Here is a 16,717-nt window from a genome sequence, read left to right as displayed (position 1 = left end):
GAGCCTGGGGTTGGAGCAGATGACTTCCACGGGTCCCTACAATGTAAATTATTCTATGGTTTTAAAGGAAGCATCTTCTAAGTGATTAAATTTTGAGAAGAACTTGTGTGAATTTTTTTTGCAAATAGTATATGCATATTTTCAGTAGACTACTGAAGCTTATGCTTTAACATAAATCTTAACATTTCCTCAGCCTCACACACTAAAAAAGTTAATCCAGGCTGGTGAGGAAGGGCATCTTTTAATAACACACAAAAAAATAATGCAATATTCTTTCCAAATGAGCCTTCAGACAGTGGCGTGCACAGTTACTAGCTCCTGCAGTTATCAGTAATACAGATGTGATTCCTTCTGCAATCAGAAGGGACTACATATGGCCACAAGACACGGGAAATCTTATGGAATCCTCTTCTCCATTTTTCTTCTTCATACGCCCTTGCATCCTACAGAAGGAGGGTCAGTTACAGCTACTACAGAAGACAGGTGGACCTTTTGCTTCCTTGATGCTCTCGGAAACATCCAGGGAAAGCAGAGAGGAGAAGAAGCCGTGTGGTGGCTTAACCTTGGCAAACCTTGGCCAAATGCCCACCCAGCCACTCTCTCACTCCCCCTCGTCAGCAAGACATGGAGAGGAAACAGGATGAGGAAGCTCATGGGTAGAGATAAAGACAGGGAGATTGTTTAGCAATTACTATCACAGGGAAAACAGACTTGGCTTGGGGAAAATCTATTTAATTTATTGCTGATTAAAATAGATTTGGGTAATAAGAAAACAAAAACAAGCATTAAAACAACACCTTTCCTCCTCTCTCTCTCAAGCTCCACTCATTTCACTCCAAACTCTCTTACTCCACCCAACCATCACAAGGTAGTCTATGGTGCGTGCAGTTTCTCTCTGTCACTCCTCCCCTCTCACACTTCTCCCCTGCCCCGCTGTGGGCTCTCCATGAGCCACAGTTCCTTCAGGAAATATCCATCTGCTCTGGTGTGGGATCCTCCAGAGGCTGCAGTGCGGTTATCTGCTCCAGCGTGGGCTCTTCCACACGCTGCAGAGACTATCTGCTCCAGCATCTGGAGTACCTCCCCTGCTCCTTCTCTGTCCTTGGTGTTCCCTCTGCTGTTTCTCAGCCTTTTTATTCCCTCCTCCTCTCTCTGGCTGGCGTTTGGACAGAGGTGCGACACACATGGCCAACGAGCTCAGCTCGGTCCTGTGGTGGATCCGTTCCGGAGCTGTCTGGAAAAAGTGATGTCTGCCATGGGACAGCCCCTGCCCTCTTGCCACAGAGGCCACTCTGTCAGCCCCCACCACTACCAGAACCTTGCCACACAAACCCAATATACTATGATACCCAACAAGGGGATCAGCAGTCCAAGTCCAGCAAGGGGACTTCAACAAGGATGCAAAGACCTGCCCCCAGTCTCATGACTGAAATGCCTCCCTCCACCCTATCCCTTTCTAAATACGGTTCCATCTATGTTTTTCTCCTATGGTCCTGTGATCTTCTCTCCCTCAGACATCAAAACTGGATAAAGGGAGAAAAGTCAGTCTTAGCTACAGAAACAGCAGGTGGGTAGCTGGAAGGTAACCACAGATGCAGGGGTGTCCTGATACAGAAATGGCACATTTTCAGTGATGTGGGACAAACGTCATTTTGGATACTGCTACGGGACTGAGTAGAAAAGCAGACATGGAACTTGATTGGCAGAACTGACTTAGAATGAATCTGTATTTGGACTTGAAAGAAAAAACAAGATAAACTCCGTATTATTAAATTCATAGTTCTACTTCAGTGATTTTTCAAGCTAAGAGCTCACCTTACTTCTTCATTTGGAAGCCAGCTTAGCACTTTACCAAGTAGCCATTGTTCCCTTCTTTTTTCTCCACACTGTCATTTTGAAATACTTTTAAAAATGTCTCAGTCATGAATTCTAAGTATTATTTTCAAAAGCACCTGGTAACTCCAGTCCCATGTGATGTATAGCTAAAAGGTGACGATAAGCAGCAGGCAGCGAATCCCAAGAACATATTATATTGTAAAATGGTTTGTGGGGATGGAATCCAGGAACAACTGCGTTCAATAATCAGTCTGAGAGTAGACTTGGGAGAACAGCCAGTCAGTCCAGAATTTTGGGAACCAGGAGTCTAGGACGGCCTAATCATCCAGAACTTTCAATTTCTGGCCTTCTATATGGAAAAACAAAGTTGCAGGAAACCTTGCAAGGCAAAGCACCCGACAAGTACACATCTACAGAAAGAAAAGGTGTTAAGGTCCTTTTTCCTCTGTAAACTGCCATTCACCTTTCTGACTGTTCAGCATGAGAAAAAGCCTACTTGGTTCAAGTCAAAAGTGAATTCCCCCCACACCACATCCCACATCACCTATAGGGCTACCTAAGGGATGTTGTTTCACTCTTGTATTTAGCTGGAGAAACTGGCCATATAGTAAGAAACAGCAGGCAGTCTTCTGAAACTAATGAAAGAAAGTACCTTCACTCATGGTAGGGGGTGGGAAAAAAAAGGTTTTCTAGCTATCTGCTCAGCATGGTTCTTGTCAGATTCTTTGTTCTAAATAAAGAGGTAACAGTTGGTCCAGGGAGGCTCTGCAGGCTTCCATATGGTGAGGGGGAAGGCAATGCCCACACACTGTTCTACTGAAGTGCAACAGGGAAACTTGCTTTTCCTTCCTACCCTTGGTTCGTTCTTCGGTCTTACTAAGAAGAGCTCTCTGCAGGATCATCAGTAGAAATCTGCTCTGGGGCTACTGCTTTTGCTCTGTGTTTCATACAGAGCACTGCAGCAACGCTGTATCACAATGTACTTCAGTTCTTAGGAAGCAGAGAGAACAGGCAGAGGAGAACTCCTGGAAAGGTCTCCACACAAATAAACACCACGCTGAACGGTGCCTCTGTTCGGACAGGACAGCAACATACTGTTACCAGTAGAGATCAGGAATGGCGATCAAGCCAGAGGTATTTACGAGAAATACGAGGAGAAAAAGCACTTTCTAACACTACGGTTCATTATTTGGTTGTCTTTGCCTGTTCTAAGCTGCTCATGGAATCTCAGGAAGTAAATGATGGAAACAGTGTTTTATAGTTTCATAGACTGTCATTATATCAGTTATTCCTTAAAATATTTACCATTTTCATCTATCTCCAGCTTCTGTGATAATGGGGCGGCGAGGGAGTATCAGCTTTCGCTGAATGCTACAAAAAAGGGAAGATGATAGATTTTTTAAAAATCTCTAATTTGCCAAGCCTCATTTCCACACTTTTGAGTGCTTAAAACTACTATCTGATACTAAATTACTGACTGGTGGTTTACCTGGCTTGTGAACTAACCATGCTACTGATGCAGGCAACAAAGCTTGTGCCATACAGAGCTGCTCTATGTCCATCCGAGCGTCCTGTCTCAGGAGCAGCACTGTAGGTAGTTACATTCCTTTCACGATGAGCAGGCTAAAAAGGCACACACATTTTAATCGTTCTCCAAACTTAAACAAATAAAAAGCACTTACCAATATCAATTGCTTTATAAGCCTCCAGCACAACGAACTGTATTGTAATAAAGCTATTCTGCACGACCACAATCACTTCATGAAACAGGAATTTAAGGTAACATACTGACAACCATTAACTACCCATTGCATTTCCACTTGGTGTTAACCAGAATATTTGTACTCTCCATGTCCCAGTCCCAGTTTGAATAAATTACAGTCCAACTTTAAAATTGTGTCTGCAGCCAAACCTGGGTTCCACATCACATTTCATTATTTAGAGCACTAAGTGTGGTCCAGCAACGTTTTACATTGCTGAGAGATAGTGAGTGAGATGCATATTAAAACCACGGAAGCACCAGAGGAACATTATACACAAAATTATACAAACAACATAAGCAATTTGGTCTAATGGACTGTCTCAAGCTTGAGACAGGAAGACAGTCATGACGTTAGACTGGGTGTTCAGGCTTGGCTAGATCATGGCCCAATACCATTGCTGGGTGATCACAGAATCACAGAATCACAGAATAGTAGGGGTTGGAAGGGACCTCTGTGGGTCATCTAGTCCAACCCTCCTGCCCAAGCAGGGTCACCTACAGCAGGCTGCACAGGACCTTGTCCAGGCGGGTCTTGAATATCTCCAGAGAAGGAGACTCCACAGCCTCCCTGGGCAGCCTGGGCCAGGGCTCCGTCACCCTCAGAGGGAAGAAGTTCTTCCTCATGTTCAGACGGAACTTCCTGTGCCTCAGTTTGTGCCCATTGCCCCTTGTCCTGTCACTGGGCACCACTGGAAAGAGCTTGGCCCCATCCTCCTGACACCCACCCTGCAGATATTTGTAGGCATTTATAAGGTCCCCTTGCAGCCTTCTCTTCTTCAGGCTGAACAAGCCCAGTTCCCTCAACCTCTCCTCGTAGGGGAGATGCAATGTGATATGTACAAGTACTTCACATAAAACACCATGGATGCCAGGGCAGAGAGCACCTTAGAAGTAATAATACCTTTATAACTGTTTTTTCATACCGAGCCAGGCTCACAGATCCCTGCTGCACGTTCCCCACCCCACGACCAGGCTGCTGCCATTTCCCCTTTCTTTTTTTTTATCACTAGTTCCAACAGCACTAGGAAAAGGACCCAAACTAGTTAGGACGGTAGAGTGTATTAGCTCCGTGCTCAGCTTTGCTCCATGCAGCATCTCTCCTCCAGCACTGTTGCCTCTGGGTGAAGAAGTGGAACTGTGTGAGAGCTGCCTGGCCACAAGTCCTGCTAACTCTGTGTGTGTAGCCTAGCAGGCTGTCTCTGGTGGCAACTTCAACTAAGGCCTGGGTGGAGTTTCCAACCACGCTCTTAGCACCAAGGTGGTCGCTCCAGCTCCACTCGGAGGTACCAAAAGTGTCAGAAGAGGCTCCTAGTAAGCATTCTCTGTGAGAAATCATTAAATCTCCAACCCCTACGAACTTTTGGCAAATGCCAAATACTACTAATACAGAGAAACAAGAAAGAAGTGGCTGCCTAAGAGTGGGGAAAAGGGTCTCTCACCTTGGCAGGCTTGCTCATCATCAGCAGGCTGGTAGCCAGCCTTGCAGGTGCATCGTCCAATGGCCACCATCCACTCCCCTTCTCCATTGCAGTGCAACCGAACACCTGAAGACCCAGTCGTGCTTGTCTCTTCAGCATTTGGTACGCACACCCCTGGTGACTCCACCAGGGAGGTCCTCTCACCTCCAGCAAAAGTCTCAGGGAAGGAGACAAATCCTCTCACCACAGCTGGGCACTTGTAGAAGAAGACTTGCACTGCCACCAGGGACATGCAGGCTCCTGAGTCCTGGAAGGCCAGGTAGAATCCACGCTTGGTGAGCGGCCCAAAGCTACGCACTTTAACATTCATCTTTACCACCCTCCCGGTGCTGTCCACCTCGGAAAAGCTTTCATCAGCTGCAATAGTATCCACTTTGGTCCAGGGGCCTTCACGCCACTCTGGCAGCTCCTGAGAGGCTATGTCCGCCTCCGACTGGTGGTAGTAGAGTGTGAAAGTCTCCTTGCAAGAAGAGGCCACAGTGCGCATGCTGGCACAGTCTCTCACTGAGAAACGGAGGCGGACATGGACTCGGTGGGCTCCACGTCGCTCTATGAAGTGAGTACGCAACCAATTATTCTGACCTGGTTCAGCCACGTTACAGACTTCAAAGGTTCGGATCTGGTGCTTCTTGTCATCCAGGACACTTACCTCATCCCACTATAGTGGATGTATGGGAGAGAAAAAGAAGAAGAAATAGTAAAAAAACATACGGATTCAGTGTTCAACTGCACCAAAAATACAGGACAGGCCTTCTCCCTCCCTCCCTTCTCCCTGCCATGTCTACGACAAGACTTGATCCTGCTGATGGCACATGCAGCACAGCACTCTAGACAGGGCAAAGTATGACCCTGTAAAGAAGAGCTGTTGAAGCCTGTAAGAAATGCTGCGACAGAAAACATGATTCATGCCTGCCACATGGCACTGAGAATCTTAAAATCAGAGAGTCACACCTTCTTCAATCCTATTTCCCATCTCTTTCCTCCAAAGACAAGACACACGACACAAACGAGACAGGGAAACCAGACACTGTTCTTTGGAGAAAACATTGAAGCCGAAGTCCCTTCAACCCAACTTTATCCCAGCTGGAGCTGTGCACTGCCATCTCCAACGCACACAAGCCAACTCAGCATGCCCGCTACCAGGGCAGCTCCAGGATCTGTTCTGTGCCAGGAGGAAGGCACAAAGGAGAGACAGGGAGGGGTGGAAGCAGGTTAGTGCACAGAGCTGCAAGAGAAACCCCTCCTTACCCTCTCAACCAGCTTTACAGAATAGGTACAAGGCCCTGGGTATGGCAGACGAAGCGCACAATGAGACAGAAGTAACCTGTGCAGCCACTCTCGCCAAGGTCACATCAACAAGTTCCTCACAACAAAACCTCCATTAAGACCAGTGCCGAGAAGAAACAATGGCAAGTTATGGTCATTGATGACTCCGTCCTGTGCAAAATGCAAGCGTCCACTTGCAGACCACTCTTTTCAGGGAAGTCTGCTGTCTCCCTGGGGCCCCAATTAGGGATGTCACCAGATGATGGAAGAGGTCAGTACAGCCTTCAGACTATTATCCACTCCTCCTTTGTTACCTGGGTACTAATAATTCTGCAACAAAAACTCTAAGGTCACTCAAAAGAGATTTCAAGGCCCTAGGAAGAACACTAAAAAATTCAGGAGCACAGGCAGTGTTTCCCTCAATCCTCCCAGTAATGGGGACAGACTTTAGAAGAAACAGGTGATTCCAAGATATCAATACTTGGCTTCAGGACTGGTGCCTCTGCCACAGCTTCTGGTTTGGTAACCATGGAAGTCTTTCAGGCACAGGGTATGCTGGGGCCTGACAGAATCCATCTGTCCCGATGGGGGAAACTTGTCTTTGCTCATCAGCTGGCAGGACTAACTGAGAGAGCTTTAAGCTAAATCCGTGGGGGAAGGTGATACCAACAGGAGAGCTGAAGGTAAGCCAAGAGTTGGCATGGCATCACCTGAGGGTGGCAATGCTAGTGGGAACATTTATGCTGCTCCTGGGAGAATGGAGGGCTCAGGAGGACATCTGAAATGCTTGTACACCAGCGCATGCAGTACGAGAAACAAACAGGATGAACTGGAAGCATTGGTCAGTTCCCAGAGCTACGGTATCGTTGGTTTTAGTGACACTCGGTGGAATGAGTCCCACAGCTGGAGTGCTGGGATGGAGAGCTACAGGCTGTTCAGGAAGGACAGGCAGGGCAGGGAGGTAGAGGACTTGCACTGTATGTAAGGGAGAGGGTTGATGGTACAGCCCTTACTGTTAGTGATGATGTGGTTGAGAGCCTCTGGGTGAGGATTATGGGGATGGAAAATAAAGGAGATGTTACAGTGTCTACTACTGATCACTCAGCCAGGATGTTAGCACTGATCAGTTATTCCACAGGCAATAAGGAGAATCTCTGGATCGGTAGCCTTTATCCTTAGGGGAGATTTCAACTTCCCAGACATCAATGGGGAATACCATACCGATTTGATGAGGAAGTCTGGGAAACTCCTGAAGTCTGGGGAAGAAAACTTCTTGTCACAAGTAATCAGTGAGCCAACTAGGGAAGAGATGCCCTTCTAGACTTGATATTTGTGAATAAAGAAGGACTTGTGGGAGATGTGATGGAAGCTGGCTGTCTTGGCCACAGTGATCACAAAATGGTTTAGTTTAAAGTTTTTGGTGTAATGAGAAAAAAAGCACAATAGAGTTTCTGTCCTGGATTTCCAGAGAGCAAACTTCAAGCTATTCAGGGAGCTACTTAGCAATCCCTGTGAATCTGCTTTTGAGGGCTCAGGAGTCCGCAGTGCTGGTCCGATTTTAAGAACCACCTTTTAGAAGCACAGAAGCAGGCAATTCCAGCCTGTTGGAAGGCAATCAAGTGGGGTAGAAGACCATCTTGGCTGAGCAGGGACGTCCTCATGGAGCTAAAGAGGAAAAATAATTGTATGATCTTTGGAAGCAAGGTCAGGCTTCGCAAGAAGATTACAGAGCTGCTACGGTTCGTATATGCAGGCAGAAGACATGAAAGGCCAAAGATTAATCAAGAGTTGAAACTGCCCAGTGTTGTGTCAGACAAGAAGAAAGGTGTCAACAGCAAAAGGAGGTCTAAAGAAAACATTGGACAGATACTTGTTCAGGATGGTCACCCAGAATAGGGACGAACAAAAAGCGGAGGCATTCAACGCTTTTTCTGCCCCAGTCTTCTATAATACTGAGAGACCTCAGGCTGCCCAGTCCCCTGAGTTAGGGGACCACGAATGCAAGAACAGTGACTTTCCATTTATGAACACTGGCATTTGGACAATGTCCTTAATAACACGCTTGAACTTTTGGTCAGCCCTGAAGTGGTCAAGCAGTTGGACTAGATGATCACTGTAAGTCCCTTCCAACTGAAATATTCTATTTTATTCTACTCTATTCTGTTCTATTCTAGTTGGTCTGTCTGGAGGGATGGCTGGAGACTCCATGAGTATTTCTGAAGGAGGGTGGAAGAGGGTAAGGAGGTGGCAATAGTATCCCACCCAGCACCCCCCTCTCTTAACAGTCTGGCTTTGCACAATGTACCAGGTTCAAATTGTCCACATATACAAAATTCATAAAGCAAGTCTCATTGGTTCCACTTTCCCTTTCTCCATCAGCTGCATGTACGTCTTCCCACCAGAGGTGTGGTCAAGAAGAGGACAAGGGAAACGCTTACCCCATCAGAAGGGTGGGTGGTCCAGCCAATCTCTGAGGTCTCTCCAGTTGTATCCAGAAGTATTTCTGTTTATATTTAAAAAAAATTAAACAAAGAAAAAGTATTTTGTGCTTTTCCAAGTCAGGCTAAAATCTTATCTTTCTCTCACAAGATTGCAAAAAAAACCCTAAAACATGTCTTGTAGAGGGCTTCTACACACCCAGAATATAAATACATGTTATGAGATCAAATATGACAGGCTACATCTATATTAGTGAATCAAGCAGGGCCACAACAGGGGCAGAGGCACTGGGCACATGATCATGCTAACTCACGGTTAGCAAGTTGCTTGGCAATATTCTGGCCAGACAAAAAGTTTCCCAGGCAAAGTGTAAGCACACGGACAGCATGGAGCAAAGCTATCACAACGAGCAGTACCAATGAGGCCACCCTCTTTTTGGAAAGGAAAGGGTGGGACAGAGAGATAAGTTGTATGAATGCACGCCATGTCTGCCCGTTTTATTTGCAGGTGTAAACGTGGACGCCAGGCTGAGAGACGTCCGTTCCCAGCTCTGGAACCAAATTTCTGTGGGAGTTTGGGATGACGACCCAGTTGATCCTGTAACGGATTCACTTTGTTCTGGAGCTGCGCATGAGGCTGCAAGCCTGTGTAGGAGTTCTAGTTTAATCAGAAAATCAGTATTATCTAATCTCTTGCATTATACCACTCAGGAGCAGAGTACATACAGCACTTCCCAGGCCTAGCTTATTCCCCCAACCAGTCTGCATTTCAGTTGTTACTGAATCTACCACTGGAGACAGGCACTAGACTTGACTGCTCTTGGAGATCTTATTCTCTGTTTAGGTACAAAGAAATACAGAAGAGATTGTGACAGTGCTAGCTATACACAGAGTATTCTGCAGAAGTGAATGTCAGGGTCCGAGGTGACCCTGGAAGTTACTGGCACGCATGTGTGCTTTGCTGTGTGCTTTTATAGTGAGGACATAGGGGAAGAAAAAGACTCTGTTAAACAGGTATTTACCTGTGTTGATACATACTGTACAACTGTCTGCTTTTTCTAAAATTTTAGGAAGTCCATCTCTTTTTTTTTGATTATTTTAATTTTCATTTTTCTACCTTGTTGCTTTGTTTAAAAAAAACAACCCAAAAGCAAACAGAAAAAAACAAACCCCAACAGCAACATTCATCTTCTTGACAAACAGGATTCATTATTCCCCTTGAAAAGGTTTAACGATGTGATTTTCCCATGTTTTACACAGGAGAGATCCTCAATAGTTTCTATTTCCCCATTATGGACTGCTGACTTCACTGTCCCTATCAATGCTCCTGGGGATTCACTTCACGTTCACCAGCAGGAAGGAAAGACTCGACTCAACCTAACGCAGACATGGTCAAGTGAACAAGTTTATCCAGACCTCAGGCTTCATCGGTGACCCTGAACTGATGTTCCCTCTATTGCTATAGGAGAGCATATATTTTTTAGACCTTCCTTAGGAGCCGATGCAGTTCCTTGCTCCAAAAGCAGTGCAAAATATCTGAGCTGGCTTGCCAGAACTGGAAAGAGCTACTGGTTACAGCTAAAGCACAACCTCACTAAAAACACCTAACAGACCTCAGGAAATGCTGAGCAGCTCGGTACTCAAGGACGGCTCAGCTCAGGTGGCTCCTCTGAGGGGTAAAACATCTGTGAAAGGCCTATGCCTGCTTCAGACATAGTCTTACCCCAGGCTGTCCTGGCAGCAGAGGGACTTGGCGTTCCCCCATGCACGTTACTGTCTAAATTTCACAGTCTGGAGCAGGGGTTGCGCTCTGTGATGTCAGTACTTTGCCACTGGGTTTCCAAACACGGCTTTGATATGCTGGAATAACATACAAGGTCATTTTTCAACAAAGAAAGAACTTTTTTTCTAATCAGGTCTGAGTCTCCCATTTAGCAAAGTATAATGCAACTATCCCATGGAAACTCTAGGAGAAAGTAAAATAGAGAAAAGTTAATTATCTGGCATGGAAAGACAGATAAAAAGTGAGAAAGGAAAGGAGAAGAGAGAAAACAGAGAAGCCTTGCTCAGCAGCCTTGGCTTTGCCACAACTAGCAGGAAGCATATTCTCCAGACGTCTTCTCACCAGTAAGCAAGGTAATCTTTATCAAGCACATGAATATTTCACAGGTGAGCAGATACAGGCAGCCTGAAGCAGACAGAACTGTCCCTCTCACACTGAATATTTTAAGTCAGGAAGCATTAGAAAAATAAGAAAAGTATACAAGAATGTTGCGTGCATAAGTCTCATTTAGCAACCTACGGTCAAAAGTCCCTCACTATTTTTTTTCTTTTTCTCCCTCTCCTACTGGCTCTACACCTTAAATCAGATCTCCAGTCACACTAGCTGTATGTACACTCATAAATCTAATAAGCTGTCAGATTGGTCTCTAATTCTGATGACAACAGGCACAGTATGGCTCGTGTTCACATGGCTATAAACTCCAACCCCACAGAAGTGCACGGTTGCATCCCAACTATCTCTCGGGAATGGTCCTTGGTCCATCCTAACTTCTGGCCTACACCCAGGTACTGTTTAGGAGAAGGTTAGCTGGCATGAGCCAAACCCATGACTGTGCCAATAATTTAGCAGAATGAATGACTACATACCAGTGTACAGGTATAAGCCACTCTGCCACTTTATTAGTACCGATGTAGCACCCCACATCCTCACTGTGCTGGGCCAGACCGGCATTCTGCTGTTTTTCAGAGCAGACAGCAATGAACTGTTCAGCTGAATTCACGAACCTGGAAGAAAAATGGCTTACACCCTTTCTATCTGGCTCAAGATCAAGGGTCTCACAAGATCAGATCAGACCCAGGCCCAGGACAGTCCATGCTGCTGCTACAGACAACACTTACTGAGGTGATCTCAGAGCATCAGCTGAACAATACTCCACTCTGGATTAGAAACAAGGAATGATCAAGGCATCAGAGCAGTCAGGAGGCTGTTAAACACATGAAATGATGACAATTCTTCTTTGACTCTTGCTTTAATCTTACATTTTTGGAGAATGAGATGCCAATTTCTTACCAAGGCTGTTACTTTAGTTCAAAGGAGAGAAAAAAAGCTGGAGAGAGATTCTCCTTATTTCTCTTCCCTGAACTAAAAAAACACTTCACCTGTTATAGTAGAATCAAATGGACTCATTACATGCTTTGTAAAACAAAATTCAGAATTAACTACACTCTCATTTCAGTGCCCTCTGTTCTTGCATGCCAGAATGGGTGAAAAAAAATCCTGAAGACTTCTGTTAGTAACAGTTTATACTTAGACCACAAGCCAATCTCTTTCTTGGGTGCACTATACTACAATGTCAACATCGAGATCAGCTGGGCAGAGGTTGGAAGTTGCTACTACAGATCAGGCTGAGATCAGCTGGGCAGAGGTTGGAAGTTGCTACTACAGATCAGGCTGAGATCAGCTGGGCAGAGGTTGGAAGTTGCTACTACAGATCAGGCTGTTCAGACTAGGCACGTTAATGATTTTCAGATTTGGTTAGCATATACGTTCAAGCAAGACACTTTAATGCATGTGTCACAGGCGAAACGTTCCCCTGATGCACAAAGATGGTAATTCACCCCAGCATGACTGACCCTTGGACAACAGTCATGAAGGCAGAGATGGCCTAACAGCTTTCTGGATTGCAGAGACAGCCTAACAGCTTTCTGGACTGAGGCACGCTTGTCCTTAGTGTCTTAACAGTGGAGTGGTGCAAGAGGGAGTTCTACGACCCAAGTCTAGGCAAACTACAGCCACTGAGAAGAAAGCTGATCCTGAGAAGACAGCGAAAGAATCCCTTTACCTGTGCGATTAGAAGCTGGTGCTAAGAATGACCAGCCCATAGAATCACACCATGAAACAAGCTAGAAGGGAGGTATGGAGGTCACCTTGACCAACACCCCTCTCAAGGCCAGGCTAAATCGCAGCAGGTTGCTCGAGGCCTTGTCCAGCTGAAGTCAGAATATACCCAACTGCACATGTGCATTGGCAGACAAGGCAAAGGGCACTAGTGTAAGAGGCAACACTCAGAGAGCTTGCTTTGCTATGCACCTGAATGCCCCAAGCAGCAAAGCTCTCTGGCTTAACAGACTTCTTGAAAAGAACTGAAACATTACTGGGCTTATTTTGCCTCGTACGATCATGCCTTGAACATGAACAAGTAGGAAGACTGTGAACGTTCTCTAGGAGGGCTGGAAAGAGAAAGCATTCTCTGGGCTTGTGCAAAAATATTGTCAGGGCTTGCCCAATCCAGTAACCTTACATAAGCAAGGCTGCTGCTGCTCCATGTCCCCAGGTCCAACCAACAGCAAAGCTGCACGGGTATTCCCACCGGACATGCACACACAAACACACGTAGGCACTGCACATACGCAGCCAGCCAGCCAGGAAGACCACGACAGACAGAAACACTCACCAGTCACGCAAACAGAGATGTACAACACACAGACAGCACTCCCAAAGGACCCCCAGAATTTATGGTCTCCCCAGTAGTTGGCCCGGACCTCCTGATCTTCTCAGTAGATAGCTCCTCCAGATGTCTTGCTCACAGAGACACATACACGCAAACAGGTGTCTCATTCGTCCCCCGGACTCTGGTCTCTCCGTGGCTTCCCAACCTACTTCCTACACTAACCGGCTAGTCTGGCTTGCTGTTTCCTAGAGATCACAGACTCACTCATACAAGCTTGTTCACTCCAGCTACTGGCATCACAGATGCGCAGATCCTATGACCTGTGGTCCAACTTCCATTCCTGGCACTTTATTTTCATCCATTCCAGGGTCTGTAGCTGCTGACAGCACCGACACATGGGCCCCTATGACCTGTGGTTCAACTCCAGTTGCTGGCATATACGTTATGTATCCCTACCACAGAATCACAGAATCACCAAGGTTGGGAGAGACCTCCAAGATCATCAAGTCCAACCATCAACCCAACACCACCATGCCTACTAAACTGTGTCCCAAAGTGCCACGTCTACATGTTTTTCGAACCCCTCCAGGGATGGTGACTCCACCACTTCCCTGGGCAGCCTGTTCCAATGCCTGACCACTCTTTCAGTAAAGAAATTTTTCCTAATATCCAGTCTAAGCCTCCCCTGACACAACTCGAGGCCATTGCCTCTCACCCTATCGCTAGCTACTTAAGAGAAGAGACCAACATCTGCCTCACTACACCCTCCTTTCAGGTAGTTGTAGAGAGCAAGAAGGTCTCCCCTCAGACTCCTCTTCTCCAGACTGAACAACCCCAGTTCCCTCAGCCATTCTTCTTAAGACTCGTTCTCTAGACCCTTCACCAACTTCGTTGCACTTCTGGACACGCTCCAGCAACTCAATGTCCTTCTTGTAGTGAGGGGCCCAAAACTGAACACAGTATTCGAGGAGCAGCCTCACCAGTGCCGAGTACAGGGGCATGATCACCTCTCCCTACTCCTGCTGGCCACACCATTCCTGATCCAAGCCAGGATGCCGTTGGCCTTCTTGGCCACCTGGGCACACTGCTGGCTCATGTTCAGCCGGCTGTCGACCAGCACCTCCAGGTCTTTTTCTGCCGGGCAGCTTTCCAGCCACTCCTCCCCAAGCCTGGAGCACTGCATGGGGTTGTTGTGACCCAAGCGCATGACCCAGCACTTGGCCTTGTTGAACCTCATACAGTTGGCCTCGGCCCATCGATCCAGCCTGTCCAGGTTCCTCTGCAGATCTTTCCTACCCTCGAGCAGACTGACACTCCTGCACATACACACACATACACACAAAATAAAGCCCCCTCATCCATGCAACCAGTGAAAAATTTAATTTAGCAGGAAGATAGGACAGGCTGTGGTGTACAGGTGCAGGTCAAGACCTGACAGGCATACTGATCAGCAGCCTGTTTATACATGATTGGCCCCTTATGTCTCTATTTTCTCACACTTGGTCCTCCCCAAAACCACCTCGATCCCTCCCTTTCCCCACCTAAAATTCCTCTCCTAAACAACCCACAGTAAGTTTTGCAGAAGCCCCAGATGACCTTCCCTACATCCCATAAGAAGTCCCATAACCCTGCTGGCAGTAACCCTCCTCAATCTGCAAGGCGTTCCAGAGACCACTGCCATTGACTTCTCCTGTGGTGCAAGAGGGAATTCTACAGCCCAAGTCTAGGCAAGCTACAGCCACTGAGGAGAAAGCTGATCCTGAGATGACAGCAAAAGACTCTCTCTATCTGTGGGATCAGAAGCTGGTGCCAGGAACGACCAGACCATAGAGTCACAGAATGAACACACGGCCATGAGCAAAGGAACGGGGTGAGCGAACAGCTGCGTGGTGCTTAGCTGCCTGCTGGGTCCAACCACAGCACTCACATTAATGGGTTCTGCTCCCACCCAGTGGGCTGACCACACTCCTCTGACAGCCCTGGGAGCAGCTGGGTCAGGGTGCTTATTTCTTTGTCAGGTTATTTGGGTTCCCCTGCCTTTCAGTTTTCTTCTGTGCTCCTTTGAGTGCGGAGAGACAAGCCTTTTATCACGCAACTGAACAAATATATTTATACGTGTGGGCTAGCACTTGGAGACAGAATGCAGTGAAACCTTTGTGAAGCCATAAATATGCTAGAACTTCTTTCAAAATTGAACAGTTATTGTGTTGAAGTAAGTAATATATCAGTGGCTAGTGACATAGGCAACTGCGACAAGTATTTCATTTTTCAAGAATGAGTTGATGAAACAAGTAAAGAACCAAACAGAAACAGCCAAAGAGTCTGACTTGTTCATAACCACTCAATAGAAAGACTGCTGTTATTTTTTAACAAAAAATGTCTTTCTTACATTATGACTTAACATGAAAGAACAAGCTATGGAGTTATAAAATATGCCTTCTAGTATAAGAGAATATATCTAAAACCAACCTATATGGGACAAGTGAGTTTGATTTTTTTCTTGGATAAATCTATAGTGTGAAGTCATTCCTGCAATGAATGTTCCTGTATTACTTCTGTACTCATATGCAATTGCTAAAAAAAGCTATTTGGAACCAATGGGATATGTATTTAGTGAGTTCCATGAAGTACAATATTTTTTAACTACTCGCTATGTCAGAGCAAAATGCTGACACTATCAGAACATCAAAGCTGTCATCCAAATGGAGGGATTCTGACACCCCAACGAGGAGTTATGTACCATCTGTGAAAGATAGAAATGACAGCCAAATGGTCTAGGATATGGAAATACACAGCTATTTGCAAGGTAGCACAGCTTTTAAGCTTTATGAATGACTGTGTGTTTTTCTCTCTACCTCTTCTGTTATTTTGTTAAAGCTCTAGGGAAACTGCCAGGGTTAGCATGTTGCACAATTCCTCTGCTGATGTCACGAAATGCAGATATCAGGGAATAATAAAAAAAAATTACATTAAATGCTTAGTTTCAACTTTGCGTATGCAATCAAATTAAATTATTATCTAGAACTTTCCTAGTCATACAATATAATATATATTCTTCCACAGCTTAGGAGATTCATTTTGCAAATGCCCACTACTGAGTCTAGAACTTATCCAACTGCCACTGCCATCAAACTGGATACTTTTGATGACAGTACAGTGTGATTTCTGAAGTTTATCTATGCTTTCCTGCTTATTTTTTGTTTCATAAACATTAAACAGTGAGCTTGGGCCTTCCAAGGTTTCAGTGAAGTAGATACTGAAAGTCCCAGATATCGTATATTACAAGAATGCTGTTCCTTCTCTTTGAAGCTTTAATTAGCTTTGAACATAAATAGCATTAGCTGCAGCATGAACATCCTCTGCTGTCCTACCGTCCTCTGAGCAGCGAGAGCTAGCCTGCAGCTTGTGAGCAGTTTCACACAGGGCTATGGTACATACCTGGGAACGGGCATGTCCTAGCAGGGGGACTACATGGTGATCTAT

At 45.9% G+C, this 16,717-nt stretch overlaps 1 protein-coding gene across 1 annotated transcript in view; it reads right to left on the bottom strand.

The window, feature by feature from the left end:
- Positions 1 to 16,717, bottom strand: part of LOC104334099 (ephrin type-B receptor 5) — a 74,665-nt gene that overhangs the window by 35,957 nt on the left and 21,991 nt on the right. Inside the window, exons 3-4 of the mRNA XM_075442735.1 lie at positions 8,781 to 8,845; positions 5,038 to 5,734 (exon numbers count right to left, since the gene is read on the bottom strand). Of these exons, the coding sequence (XP_075298850.1) occupies positions 5,038 to 5,734; positions 8,781 to 8,845 (762 nt within the window). The remainder of the gene's footprint in view (positions 1 to 5,037; positions 5,735 to 8,780; positions 8,846 to 16,717) is intronic.

Source organism: Opisthocomus hoazin, chromosome 1 (genome assembly GCF_030867145.1).
Source record: "Opisthocomus hoazin isolate bOpiHoa1 chromosome 1, bOpiHoa1.hap1, whole genome shotgun sequence".
Classification (NCBI taxonomy): Eukaryota; Metazoa; Chordata; class Aves; order Opisthocomiformes; family Opisthocomidae; genus Opisthocomus; species Opisthocomus hoazin.
Note: the sequence above shows the minus strand (reverse complement) of the source record. Positions and strands in the feature narration are given on the sequence as shown.